Source organism: Cynara cardunculus (assembly GCF_001531365.2).
Source record: "Cynara cardunculus var. scolymus isolate 2C chromosome LG 6, CcrdV1, whole genome shotgun sequence".
Classification (NCBI taxonomy): domain Eukaryota; kingdom Viridiplantae; phylum Streptophyta; class Magnoliopsida; order Asterales; family Asteraceae; genus Cynara; species Cynara cardunculus.
Genome location: NC_037533.1, coordinates 18,183,794 through 18,199,025, shown reverse-complemented (window position 1 = coordinate 18,199,025; position 15,232 = coordinate 18,183,794). Strand labels below are relative to the sequence as shown.

Below are 15,232 nucleotides of genomic sequence, written 5' to 3'. Positions count from 1 at the left end.
CTTGGGATCATGTGAGACCAGCCTGTTTTCGTGAGACCCGTGAGACCAGCATTTTACACTTGAAACTTCACAGCAAAAATGCTGTGAAGGTGACTTTTTAAAACCTTGCTGTGAAGGTTCGACTTTTTAAAACCTTCACAGTGTTTTTGCTGTGAAGGTTCGACTTTTTAAAACCTTCACAGTGTTTTTCTGTGAAGTTTACGTATAAAAATGTGGTCTCATGGGTCTCACGTGAACCCAACCCTATATATATATATATATATATATATATATATATATATATAAAAGAATGATCATATGCAACCAACTCAATTTGTACAAACCGCTCTCATCCGTTGATTTCGTCGTAATCTTATGAAATTTTTTTATGAATTTGTTTAATCTTGTGAAATTATTTCATATAATACTTTTTTTGATGAAGTTGTTTCATATATGGTTATGAAGTTGTTTCATATAATGCTTAATGAAATTTTAATGAAACTGTTTCATATATTTCTTTAAAATTAAAATAATGAAGATAATAATATCCATGATTAACACTCTCCACAATAAAAATGATTAATCAATCTCTCATAGTTACAAAAAAATGAACAAAATAAAAAATTATGATTAGTTGAATGAGGTTTTCATGGTTTGTACAAATGGGTGGTTTGTATTTGATCGCTCATATATATATATATATATATATATATATACATATATATATATATACATATATATATATACATATATATATACATACATATATATATACATATATATATATTAATCAATACATTAAATCTAAGCCATATATGTAAAAAATATCATGTGAAAACGCACATGATGCACCAGTTCTCAAGATTATCATAATTTTTTGGGTTCTTAAGACCCCCCCCCCCCCGGGCGGGGTGTGTATATGTATATACATAGAGTTATTTTTTTACAAACCCAGTAATTCGTATAAATTTGTAAACTAGTTCTTATGTGTTGTTTCAAATATGAAATAGCATGTGTGAAAATATAATGATTATACAGTGTTTTCTATATGTGAAACATTGTTGACTATTATTTCCACACACAGAACAGTTATGAACATCTCTTGTATAAAACAATACTGTATAAATGCTGCATTTTCACACATGCTTTTTATATGTCAAACGACACATAAAAAGTAAATGATCATGCGTCTAGAGGACGTTTTAGATGTCATTTATCTCATTTGTACAACTAATACAACTCTATCAATTGAGATACTTATGGAAATGATTAGAGTTTATTAGTTATGATCAACACTTTATATTAAAAAATAATCAAAATATTTATAAAAAACCATATATTCAATAGATTAAATGAACGATTAAGATTGAATTGCAATAATGAAATAAAATAGGTTACATAATCAATCACCCCTATAACGATTCATTGTGTTGTGATGCCATCAAGTTGTCATCTAACTATAAATCCATTAATTTAAAAAAAAAAAAAAAACCTTTAATACATTTTTTAAAAATTATTAATAAATTAAAAAATAATAATAATAATAATAATAACTGAACGATATAGATTATATAGAAAACTAACAAAAAGCTAGAAAAACATATCACATATAAGAAATAGCAAGAATGGGGTTTGTAACCAACCCCACCCAATTAATGTTAAACTTACTGCTCCTAACCACAAGGGTAGTGCCTGATTGGTTTGAGCTTGACTTCAAAGGTTAAAAGTACAAGGAGGACTCAGGTTCAAATCCAAGGAGGAATAAAAATCCTTTGTAGCCACGGAGGTTCAAATGCGGTGACTCCGGGTCTATCTGCAAAGCAGGTGGTCGTCCTGAGATTAGTCGGCTCACATAGCGGGTTGGATATCCAGGTTAATAAAAAAAAACTTACTACTCCTATTTACAACCCAGATTAACGAATGAGTCACAATACTATCCCACAACACCGCTTTGTCTAGGAAGCCTAAAAAGAGTCTCATTTCTAAAAAGACCAAATAGCCCATAAAACCGTTAGACCTACCGCCTCTAAACATGTCGACTCCACTTTCTTCAACCACAAAGATAATAAATTAATAACCACCCATCAAATTATCAGTAATTACAAAAAAAAAAAACAGTGAGGAAATTAAATATGGCTAAAAAAATCAAATCTTTTGTAGCGTTTTTTTAACTCGCTAATAAAACAACCCTCGTATTATACATAAAGTTTACAAACATATAAGATTATAATCAAATGACTTTTGACCTAATAGTATTTTTGGCTTTTCGGGATACCAAGGGTTAGCATCAGTAGGATGTGTGAGCTTATTTGTTGCATTTATCGTATATAAATATTATATATTATATACTCTCAGTTAAAAATGTATAATCTACACTATATTATAAAGCATCTGATAAAAACTCTTAAAAACCATTTTTTATGCATGAAGTACTGTATATTGATGCATATTACTTAAAGTTCAATATTACAAGTAAATTATGCATTAGTACAACTTATTAAAGCTCATGTTTGAATTCGTGTAACTAACTACGGATAAACATAATCAGATAAAGGATAAACATCTCATTTCAAAATATAAAAAATCTAAAATATAATTAGGATAATTATCGAGTTTTAATAAACTAATTAACTATTATCTTTATAAGAAAATTATATTACTAAATCAAATATAAATTACTTCATTGTTTTTTTTTTTTTTTGAAAGGCAAAAAGGAAGGACAAGGAAGAGAGATACGGCATGACTATCGCCCTCACCAAGCCAACCAATATATAAAACAACAGATCCAGCAAGAAGCTAGACACAAGAAGTACAAAAATCCACCAGAACAAGCGAGAAAAAAAGAGAAACAAAACCGAACAGCCCCAGACAAAGACTGAGGCAATAAATTACTTCATTTTTGAACTTAAATTAAATTATAATTAAAAAATTTGAATCAAAAAACAAAAAATGGGAAATTTTAAATAGTTAATTTGATACTAATATCGATATAATTTTATCAAATTTTTATGATATCTTCAAATTTATATTTTATTCAAAAATAAAAACATAATCGTTTTTTTCAAAATCACATAAGACCATATTATAACATCGAGTGAGATAAAAAATAAAATAAAATATTAAAATCAAGATGTATCTTGCTGCATTGCACGAATACCCTTCTAGTAATTAGTAAATAAAAACTATATAAACTAAATTTAATTAAATAGAATTGAACCGTAATGATGAGATGAAAGTAAAGTGAAATTAAAGGGAGGTAGGGAGTGCATGATACATTGAATTTAACACATCACAAGTTTGGTATTTTTTGTGAATATATAATATGATGACTTCAATTTGTTTCATGTCACATAGGCTTATTTTTATTCACATTTTAAAGCATACTTTTTGGTGTTCAAAGTGTATATTTTGTGTTGTTTTCACACCATAAAGTGGTTGTGTGGAACCCATTAATTGGCTTTAAATTTGTTTAACATATATATCGTTTCAGGGGACGTTCTTTACAACATTCTTTTTGATTGATTGGACAAAGAACATGGTTCCAAGTTCAAAAAGGTTTTGCGGGCTACGACGCTCTTTCCCATATGAGGATAGTTGGGTGGGTTGTTTATTATATTTTTGTTACTTCGGCTGATCGAGAACCAAGTCACTTGTAGGGTTGTTGGTTCTTTTTGTAAAGACTCTTTTGAATAGAGAATCAGGAAGTTCTGTATATTATAATCGGTTTAATATTATCGATTTGACCAGGTAAATCATATGCTTTTCTTGTCCACTGTTTGTGCGAATATAAGTACGACCACCCGTCTTTCAAATGCTTTAGAAACACCAGCCCTTTGGATGAAACTGTCTTTATCAAATTTCGTTGTAGAAGATGTTGATTTAAAGTTGAAGGAACAGACGTTGAATATAACGACTGATTACTGCAAATGGTAACATAATAATTGGTATAACTGATAGCAGAGAAACGATAAAAGTAAGAAACAGTTCGATATTTACAAATTTACCCTTGAAAAATCAATTTTGATGCAACAATTGTTTACATGCATATCAAAAATCATATTATTTTTCTCTTCAGTAATCAAAATCTGAGTTGGGGAATTGAACACTGTAAAACCAACTGTTGCTATTTTTAGTCACGATAATCAGATTTGCATGTAACATATTCTATCATTCCCTATATACATAGCATGTGAGAACACGACACCAATTTGTATGTATATAAAACGATATAATTACATGTGAATAATGTTTAATGGCTTTAAAAGAAAAAGAACGAGGAAAGGTTCTTGATTTGACATTGGAGGCAATTAACCTAACATAATCATATGTGAATATTGATAACTTTTGTGTGTGTATTAACTAAATTAAAGTAGACATTAACCCTAAATGTAGGAAGCCTAATCCTGCCAAACATTTTGTCTTTAATACTTTATAGAATGTGGTCACTTGATGGAAATTGGACACTCTATCTAGGGTTAGAGAAAATTTTGTGGTAGAGAGAGCATGATCACAATTAACATTATATATATATATATATATATATATATCTGTTTTTTTTAGATTTTTTGAAGATCAGTGTATAAATATGACTGATTTTATGTCCTATAAAGCTCAAATGGTTTGCAAATACGTAAGTGACTAGACAGACAATGTAGGCATGATTGCATTAAACCTATACCTGGATAGAAGGACCAGGGGTCTATTCGGGACCAGATCAAGACAAAGACATATGTGAAAAGGACCGAGGGGGGTTAGAGTTGTCTGGACCACAAGGCCCTAAAATTCCCAATTTTATTTGGTTGTGATTGATTTGAAACTAGACTTGGTTAGGATCGAATGCGGAAAACTGATTGTAAACAGTAGTTTTTAATTTTTGGTAGGTTTTTAATTACTGTATTTAAGTTGGATGGAATACGTTTAATTCAGTCAAGTGTCTAGATTGTCATTTCATCTCCACTTGGTTATAAAACGTGTAGTATAGATTAAATGACAATCTATGAAATTAAATGATATTCTAGGATATTAAATGATATGCAAATGGACGTAGCGTTTTAGATTTAATCTTGACAGGGACGTTCTTTTTTTTTCCTTCCCAAACTACCCTCACCGATTTTCTTTCATAATTTACCTTTCCTAAAAAAAGAACTAGAAAAACCAAAATTTGGATGAGAAAATCATAGATGTCTGTCATTTCCTCTATTTTAAAGGGTTGAGAGATTGTTTTCGTGAAACTTTTTTAGAGAATCTACCTACCATAAGACTATACTTAGGGATATTCATCGGTTGACATCCATTGGATGTGAGGGGAACATATTCGATCCAATCATCCATTGGATGTTGGATTTTGTCAACTGATCCGATCCGATTAGCATTGGATAACTGATCTGATCCGATCCAATGGATGATCGGATCGGATCGGTTCCATCCAATGGATGATCCGAGGGGATCGGATCCATCCAGTGTGTTAATTCAATTCGATTCTCCAACAATGATATGAATTTGTTTATGTGTTAAAACCAACACAAGTGACGTTAAAAATTCAAAGCTTCACATAAAACAAATTCCGGTTTAAGCAATTTGAAAATAAATTAATTGGATGATAGTTGAATAATGGTTGGATGGTCATCGGATGATTAACTTGATTTGATCGGTTCGGTTCGCCTGTTTTACCGATCCAAATTGGATGTTCAAATTTTCAATCCGATCTGATCCAATTACAATTTGGTATCCAATTATGGTCGGTTGATTCTAATTGAATCAGTTGATTTTCTGCACACCCCTTACTATACCAATGTTATGTTACACAAACTCCTTTACAAACTAGCCATGTTTGATAAAACCTAACTGATAAGCTAGATGTCAATGTAAGATGAGAACATGTTAATAATAATTAATTGAAAATATATAAAAGGCCCTAACGGAAAAACCATATTTTTTTTAACTTATTGAAACGCTACTTGAAATAACTTTTTAAAAAGCCAATAAAGTAATTATTGATTAACCATATGGGCATTTATAAATTTAAAAGATACGATTATCAAACAGCTCATACGAAGGAGTGCAGTTCGTTCGATAAATTCCTACCTCTCTATCTATCTGTGAGATGTTTGAACTGACTAATCCTAAGGCAAAGGGTCGAAAAACTCAACGACGCTATTCTTTTAAAAACATTGATTGGATAAACCCTTGTGAGTTGTGACAATGTGAAGTTACTATAGAAGATTAGTTACTTGATTGAATATAAGGGGATCTGAAGGGTAGTTTATCAAACTCTTACTGGGTAAGCATACTAGCAATAATTACCATATGCACTTATTTTATCGGGTAATATCATCAGTCATCAGAATGGATTGTTGGTAAGCATTTTTTTACCAGATAAGAGTCTTTTACCTCAATGGATAAGATCTCAGACTTGCTATGTCTCTTACTGTGTAAGATTATCGATGTTTGTCATTCTCAATTGTCAAGAAAAATGACACCAATTGCCTACCCGGTATTGTTATATTTACTTGAATAATGAATTGATCGAGTTATGGCATTGTCCAAGAGATTGTATGATTTTTTGCTAAAATGCGTTAATAACTTCCAAGTTTACTTTGTGGACTTTTTTTTGCTATAGGGCAACACGCAAAACTATTTTCTAGCATGAAACGTTCATACGCTACAATCGCATGATGCCATGGTTACCGATTGCTCTTTTTCACTAATGGCCCGTTTACCAATGTAAATTGAGTAAACAATAACCGGGTAAAAGTACGATTTAAGTCAACACTAATCACTGATTGAGTAAGAGAAATGTCCATACCTTAGCTTACCAAGTCAACATCATAGACCTATAAGAAGGGGTTGATAAACATCAACATCTCTAAACAGGTGAGGGCTTCTTATCCGTTGAGAAGCGGTGATCAGGTAATTAAGATACCTTTTTACAAATGCTTATTGGGGCAAGTCACCATCTTCAATTACCTTATCGTGTAACAGTTTTTGCCATAAAAAAAGACTGTTAGTATACATCTCTTACCCAACAAACACTAACCGGATAAGAGTCTTCTCTCTTACTTATCTGATAAAATTCTCGATTCTTGTCATACTCACTACACATACATACTTGAATGTGAATTTGAATGCAACACCAACACAAATGGAATTGGATCATGTTCAAATATCCACAAGTACAAAACCGTTGTAACCTATTATGCAAAAAACAACCAAAATCACGCAAAAGTATTTTCTAGCACGAAAACAAATTGCCACAACCACATGGGGAACCCGACCACTCTGCCCTTCGAATACAAGAATTACCGCATTTTGATGTGGAAAACAGGCACTCTTGTTCTAGTTGTATGCCCATGATCTACGCATATCTGGTGGCCCGTTTGATAGGCCACCAGATATGCTCACATCATGGAGATACAAAAATAAGACTTGAAAGGGCCCATGGTGCCTGTTTGGCACCAGGGAACTTGATAGCGAAATAAAAGATTGCACAAAGAATATGAATTGGTTTTACAAAGTTGTAGGTGGATGTGGTTTTGGTTGAATGCCTCTGTTTCTCATGTAGGTTAAGAATTGTGACGGTAGTTCCGCCAAAAGCGATTGAACAACCGAAACTTCTCCACCTGAAAACACACACACACACACACCCAAAATCTTAATATTTATGTCATAATTGAATAGAAAATGTGAGAAATTAATGGAAATAGCCGATCAACAAATAGGGTATTACTTTTTAGCCATTTTCTAACACAAATTCACAATTTAGTCAATCCTTGTGCAGAAGACTTACGCATATGCGCAAGAATTGTTTTTAGGCAAAAAAAGAAAAAGGAAAAAGAGGTCTCTGTGTAAGGATACATAATCCTTTTTTTTTATTAACCTGGATATTCAACCCGTTATGCAAGCCGACTAATCCCAGGGTGACCACTTGCTTTGCAGATAGCCGGGAGTCACCGCATTTGAACCTCCATGGCCACAAGAGGATTTTTATTCCTCCTTGGATTTGAACTTAGGACCTCCTGGTACTTTTGACCTTTGGAGTCAAAGCTCAAACCAATCAGGCACCACCCTTGTGGTTGGATACAGAAGCCTTACGCATATGCATAAGGTTTCTGCCTAAGGATTCCACTATATGCGTAGGGTTTCTGCGTAAGGATTCCACTATATGCGTAAGGTTTCTGGATCCATAAGCAGAAGCCTCTTTTTTTCTTCTTCTTTTTTGCCGAAAGCCAATCCTTATGCATATGCATAAACCTTCTGCATATGGATTGTCTAAAAAGTGAATTTGGGTCAGAAAATGGCTAAAAAGTGAAACCACCTATAAGTTTTAGCTATTTCAGTAAATTTCCCCGAAAATGCTTATGATATTACCTTGTACATCCCTAAACGGAACAAACTGGACGATATCACGTGATGCAACACGCCCTGTTGTACTTTCAAGTTTCTCGCCTTTATCCGCATCCAAAATCTGCTTACAAAAATGAACACGTCTTGATAAAATTAGTTGCCGGAGCTTTCGTAACCATAATAATAGAGTAAATTACGTTTTTAGTCCCTATGGTTTGTCGAAAATTTCTATTTTCGTCCTTATGGTTTTGAAATTGCGATTTTCATCCTTATGGTTTGTAATTCATTATCTTTTTCGTCCTTATGATTTAAAATTTATTTCTTTTTTGGTCCCTATAGTTTAGATTTCATTTCTATTTTAGTCATTTATACTTAAAAGTAATGTTTTGTCCTCAGTGACTAAAATAGAACTGAATTGCAAACCATAGGCATGAAAATCAAAATTTCAAAACCACAAGGACGAAATCTACAATTTTTAACAAATCATTGGAACATAAAACGTAATTACTCTAAATAATATGAAAAACTGAGAACCATCTATTTCATGTACTATTCATTATGAATAACCCTAATTTCTTAACGGAAACAACCTCTTTACCCTGTGGGGAAGAATAATCATGGATATAGTCGTAACACTTAGCATGGGATTCACTGGGTACGTTTGATTTGGTTTTGTAATCATGAATATAATTAATTATGAATATCATGTATTTTCATTATGAATAATTTTCACCATGAATATCTGTCACGATATTCATAATGAATAAAGCATGAATAATTAGTTCTCATTTTCTCAAAATATTTATGATTCTAACAGCCTGCACCACACAAGTCAACAACACGGGCGTGGAAGCAATTTACTTACCTCCATTTCCTTAAAGTCGGCCCCACCAACACCGACAATGAGGATCGACAGTGGCAAATCCGATGCCTTCACAAGGGCATCCTTAGTTTCCTGTAGATCTGTAATCACTCCATCCTGTCACATCGCCAGTGAAATCATAACGAAAAAACGGATAAAAAATTAATCATACGTTGAAGAAAATACCAACATAACTTTTAAAATCCAATGAATAAATGAACGCATACCGTGATGATTAATAAAACGAAATATTTGTGTTCATTAGCTGCCAATGATTGGCTGGCTATCGTTGCTGCAGAGGTAATTACAGGTCCAAATAAGGTTGGTCCTGCAAGTGAAACATTGGAAAGAGCTCGTTCATATGCTGTCATGATTCCGTGGATCCCTGCAACCTGGGAATACAAGAGTATACAATTGAATATAAGTATTTAAAAAGGGATTCATGAGTGCAGTCTAAATGAATAGATGGTCATGAAAAATACCACGAATTATTTCCGTCAAACCAAATCCACAGATATATTATTTCGGCAACTGGAATATAATATACTATACTGTTGCATTTTATCTTCCACCAAATATCTTGGCACAAACAGGCGGTACTGGGTTACTTGTAGAGCCTGGCCTCCCACGAGGTCAAGGGTTAAAACCACGTGAGAAGTGTGCATGAGTGTTTCTATCTATCTATATATATATATATATATATATACATATATATAGCGGCAAGTTCATAGGAAAACCACAAAAAATGAAAAACTGAGGAACACCCTGGTAACCGCTCATCTGTGCATGCAAGTAACTTGTAAGCAATTTGTCCGGTATGCACAAGTGCATAACATGCACACGTGCATAAAAGCCAAGAATCAACTTCAATTACTTGTATGCACATGTGCATATCGTCAAGATGAATGGTTACCAAGGAGTTCCTCAGTTTTTTATTTTTGTGGGGGTAGAGGATGAATGTAGGTTAGTGAGCCAGCATATAAGCCTCCTGAGCCCTAGGTTAGACTAGGGGCATTTTGGTCTTTGTACCTTTGTTATTTCTTTTCTTTAATGTATATAATATTTATACACGGCAAATGCAACAAATAAACTCACAGACTCCTCACCTGTGGTGAGGTGAGGTTTGAACCCCTGACCTCCTACGAGGCCAAAGACTACAATACCGCTAGGCCAAATGTCCTTTGATTTTGGTATGTTCTCTTGCACCTTCTCTATTTGTATGTTTAATCTGTTTGTATGTTTCAATGTTGTTGCTTAATTCTAACCCACTTTTCAAATTTTAGCACTACCTCTCTTGTTTTCAAGTTCTTTATCGTATGCTTTATTATTACTTCTCGCACCCTTTGCACAAGTCGGGCGCTTTACAGAAATAACCGCTCTACTCTTTAGGGGTAGAGGTCAGGTCTGTGTACATCTCATCCTCCTAGGCCCAGGAAACTGTAACATCCCAGGCTAACCGTACCAAATATTGTATGCTTTGTCCACACACCTAGACTCATGGTACTAAAACACGTATCATAGAGGAGGTACAGTCCCTTGTAAACCATTCTTAGTTCCTCTCGCTAACCGGTGTGGGATCTTATAATAAAATTAAAGTTGCTGCCAACAGGATTTAAACCCGGGACCTACACCAATGACCAAACACATGCACACACCTTGCCACTTTGTCACGACTTCTTTTTTTTATGGTATCAGAGCTGGGATTCGGACTGGCGTGGCAGTGTCGACACTGGGCTCCTAAGGGGGTGGATTGTAAGATCCCACATCGGTTGGGGAGGGGAACAAAGGTTGCCTTATAAGGGACTGGATACCTCCTCTATCAGATACGTTTTAAAACCATGAGTCCGAGTGTGTGGACAGAACGGACAATATCTAGTACGGTTGGCCTGGGATGTTATAGAAATACTGGGCTCGTTTGGTTTGTTTAGGTTTGGTATATCCTCAAAGAAATGTAAGGGAATTTATAAGGAAAGCTGAATGCTTCAAATTGCATACTATAAAATATTACCATTGGGTTAGTGCTGCTTCCATTTAGGTTGAAACAATGAGAGACTGGACCATCAATGGGCCGTGCTCCAAAGCCCCATGAAGGAAACTGTCGATCATAATCGTAATACTGCAATACATCTCCAACCTCTTGTATAGCCTAAAATAGGTGGAACGGGATTAGAATGTGTTTTTCAAGTGTATTTTTGAATAAAATGCAATAAACTTCCTTCTCACTTTTTGATATGCATTTGGTCGTCCAGAATGGTCGATATAATGTAAAGAATCTGGCAGGCGAGGATTTCCGTTTGAAGCTGGCAACAGAATTTACAAGTTAAGCAGCATAAGTTCTTGTCCAAGTGCAAAATCTAAATGATGCCCGAGTATTTGAAATCTAAATGATAATAGTAGAAGAAAATTAGAGCAGAAACAAAATGAAAAGAATAATCATGAATTGAACTAGATGATGAATCAGAGACGGACCTAGAAATTTTTTCAAGTGTGGCACCATTTGACTATAAAAAACAAATATACGGATATTTTTCACAAAATCAACATTGGTCTGGTGGTTAGTTCATTGCTTTCATATGTTAGGTCATGTGTGCAAATCTTTTATTGCAAGTCTTTTTAGAAACATAATAATTCTGCAAGTCTTTTATTGCACATTTTTTAGAAACATAATAAATCTGAAATTAAAAACTAAAAACCGAGAAAATGACACTAATAGGACTCAAACTCGGGTCTAGGGTGGAAGAAAAGTCTTGCAACCAACTCTACCAAGGGAAACTTGTGTGCTCATTGTAGTTTCAAAATATATACGGTGGCACACAATGAATTGATACAGTAGCACTTTTCATGACCCTATAATTTTTTAGACTGCGAAGGATAAACGAAGTGGTCGCCTGTGCCACCGTATGCACAACACTGGGTCCATCCCTGTGATGAGTGGCGGTAGCCTACTCCATGGAAAACAACATCAAGACTAAATTTTGCAATAAGTCCGAAATATATTACCTATATCTATACTAAATTATAAAGCATTTAGGTAAAAAGTCATAAAAACAACATATTAAGTATTAGGTACTGCTTATTAATGCATAATCCCTTAAATTTCAAGTTTACAAATAATTACGATATTTGCACAATTTTTTAAAGCTCTTTGAATTCCATAACACCAACTGATAACACATCTATACATGATACAGAGAAGTCATTTCAGTTTGTAAGTACCAAACATATCATCCCTCCGCCCCAAAACAAATGACCACGATGAAAAAGTCACTTAGCTTTAGAAACGTGTAATTATCATACTTTTTAATTAACCAAGGACCTGTTGGCTAGCAGCTTAAAGAGCTTAATGGGACTCACATCTTATTTGGTCAGCTATATATGATTGTTTGGTATTGGCTTAATGATATAGAAATTTTAGGAGAGAGCTTTATGCAGAAAACCAAGTTTTTTTTCCAAAATGCCCCTCTCAATTAAAAGACACGCTCCTTTAATCTATGAAAAAACCCTACCAAACAAAAACCTTTCCGATCTTTACAGACAGACTAATCCACACGGACAGCTTTATCCATACAGAACTTGACGGAAAACCAGACAAACGCACCTAAGTGAAACTTTTACCCTTAATTATAGAGGGAGCAATGAATTTCTTCATCTCATAATTAAGGGTAGAATTGAAAAATACGCACTTATGGACACTTAGTTTAGAACAAATTAAAATAGCAATGTGGACACTTATTTTAGGACGGAAGGAGTAATTAGCAAGTAACATATGAATCTGCAGAGCAACAAACAGAACTAAATACCAGTGAAATCAATTGCCACCATGAAGTTCAATTCACATCCACCAGACAAGTAATCCAGGAAGGTATGATGAACACTTTCGGAATACTTGTCCACAAAAAGTTGACTCTTCAGTACCTGCATCAAATTTACTATAAAGGGTAAGATTAAAGCACAATAATATAATGGGAAATTGACAAAATAGCCAATCCACCAAAGTCAATTCACTTGATAGCCACTTCAGGACCCTATTTCCCAAACAGCCAAAGTTTACGCAAAATTCTTCCGCATTCTATGTAAGGATTAATTTCGGCCAAAAAATAAAAAATATTTTAAAAACAAACCTTACGTAGAAACCACTTTCTGCATAAAGTTTCTGCGTAAATTTTCCATGTTTTCTGCATAAGGTTTGCTTTTAGAATCTTTTTTTTTTTTTTTGGCCAAAATCAATCCTATGCGTAAGGACTATGCGTAAACTTTGGCTATTTGGGGAAGTGGATTCCTAACATGGCTAAAAAAGTGAATTGACTTTGGTGGATTGGCTATTTCTGTCAATTTCCCTGGTATAATCTGTAGATCCACAGGCATTCATGTATACAAATACGAATGTGTGGTTACCTTTGTTTGAGGATCTTTGCCAATAGTAATGGGTAAAAACAAATTCTCTCCCTGCTTACTAGAAGATAACTTTTCTAACTCTGCAAGTGACTTTTGAACTTTGCTGAATGGCCCAAAAGAATGAAAAAACAAAAACGGATCAAAAAGAAAAAGCAAAATCAGCACTTTATATCGAAAGAAAGGATGTCAAAAGTAATGGTATTGTCTTACCCAAGCAAATCATGCTTCCCGTTACTATTAAAGTTGAAGCACTCGATAACGACTGGACTGTCCTGCATAGATTCCACTAGAACAATAAAAGAGGATCTAGCACCGGCTAAATGAAGAAGAGTATGACATATGTTGAACATAATTCCACATGCAGATGATATAAAATGCAGCAACTGAACACTGTTGGTGATTGTAGTGTCATCACCCATTTGGTAAATTGTGATTTACTTGAGATCGATTAAAGTGACAAGGCAAAACATATGTGAGTTAGGAGTTGCTGAGTGCACACTCACAAATGTTGCCCCTATCACCTTAGATCGCCACAAGGTAGGGGTCAAGGGGGACGCGCCCCTTTGCGGAGTTCCAAGGGGCAGAGCCCCATGGCGGTGGTTTATGATTTTAAGAACAGTTAGGAATCGATAATTTAAGCTTCGGGATAATCTGGACGAATTTCAGAAGGTTGGAAACCTTCTTGAAATTGTTCCCGAGGTTGGACGAATTTTGACTCAGGGGCGTGTACCAAACACTTACCCGGGTAAGTGCTTACTAAGTCACATTACCTTACCGGATGAATATGACAAAGACCAAAAATCTTACCCAGTAAGAGCGAACGCAAGGACCGAGAGTCTTACCCAGTAAGTGAGGGTAATGATTACCATGCGCTTACCGGGTAAATTGTTGCATACGATACCGTTTTGGTGGACTAAAATCTTACCCACTAAGTAAGTGATAGTGTTGAATTTTACCGGTAAGTGCTTACCGGTTAAGTATTTGGGTAAACGGCCCCCAAGTCTAATCATACTTAAGATCTGTGCAATCAGACTTAGGTTCTGCGCAATCAGACTTAGATTCGGTACAACCAGAGTTTGGATACAGTTGTAACTGTTCTCTAATCTTATCCATTAACGGTTATAACCACTCTTAACCTCCATAATTGTCGATCTCTTATATAAATATGTAAACAAGAATCTGGGTATATATAAGGATTCGATCTCACAGCCTTTGAAATAGAGGGTTTCACTTGGATTATCCCAACACGAAATTCGTGATACCCAAGACGGTAAGGGACGAATTATTGTATTTTGACAGTGAACTTTCACGATCCAAAGAGATTATCCCGTCATTGAGTCATCCCTTAATCCCCACAACTAACAAACACTTTACCCTCATAATTTAGGGATGAGATTGCTAAATGCTAGCTCATAATGGAAGTCAGACAACAAAACATTGTCCCACAGATGATAATCAGTATGGAAAATGAAAACTCATTGATGACGAACACCTACGGCCTTGAGGATAATATGAGGTTGCCAAAATACTACCTCGTGCTACCTACATAAAGGGACCTGAAATGTGGACACTCATTTTCGGACTGGGGAATTAGTATTTACTTTGACATTTACCCTCTGTGAGGTGCTTCAATATCACTCAGAACCAATATAT

General features: G+C 34.5%; 1 protein-coding gene across 1 annotated transcript in view; it reads right to left on the bottom strand.

The window, feature by feature from the left end:
* Nucleotides 1-7,106: 7,106 nt before the first annotated feature.
* The window catches only part of LOC112514482 (protein BONZAI 1-like), a 14,360-nt gene continuing 6,234 nt past the window's right edge, over nucleotides 7,107-15,232 (bottom strand). Inside the window, exons 8-16 of the mRNA XM_025120973.1 lie at nucleotides 13,790-13,851; nucleotides 13,580-13,682; nucleotides 12,985-13,099; nucleotides 11,408-11,484; nucleotides 11,193-11,330; nucleotides 9,412-9,576; nucleotides 9,188-9,301; nucleotides 8,347-8,443; nucleotides 7,107-7,598 (exon numbers count right to left, since the gene is read on the bottom strand). Coding sequence (XP_024976741.1) covers nucleotides 7,486-7,598; nucleotides 8,347-8,443; nucleotides 9,188-9,301; nucleotides 9,412-9,576; nucleotides 11,193-11,330; nucleotides 11,408-11,484; nucleotides 12,985-13,099; nucleotides 13,580-13,682; nucleotides 13,790-13,851 — 984 coding nt within the window. The 3' untranslated portion in view covers nucleotides 7,107-7,485. The remainder of the gene's footprint in view (nucleotides 7,599-8,346; nucleotides 8,444-9,187; nucleotides 9,302-9,411; nucleotides 9,577-11,192; nucleotides 11,331-11,407; nucleotides 11,485-12,984; nucleotides 13,100-13,579; nucleotides 13,683-13,789; nucleotides 13,852-15,232) is intronic.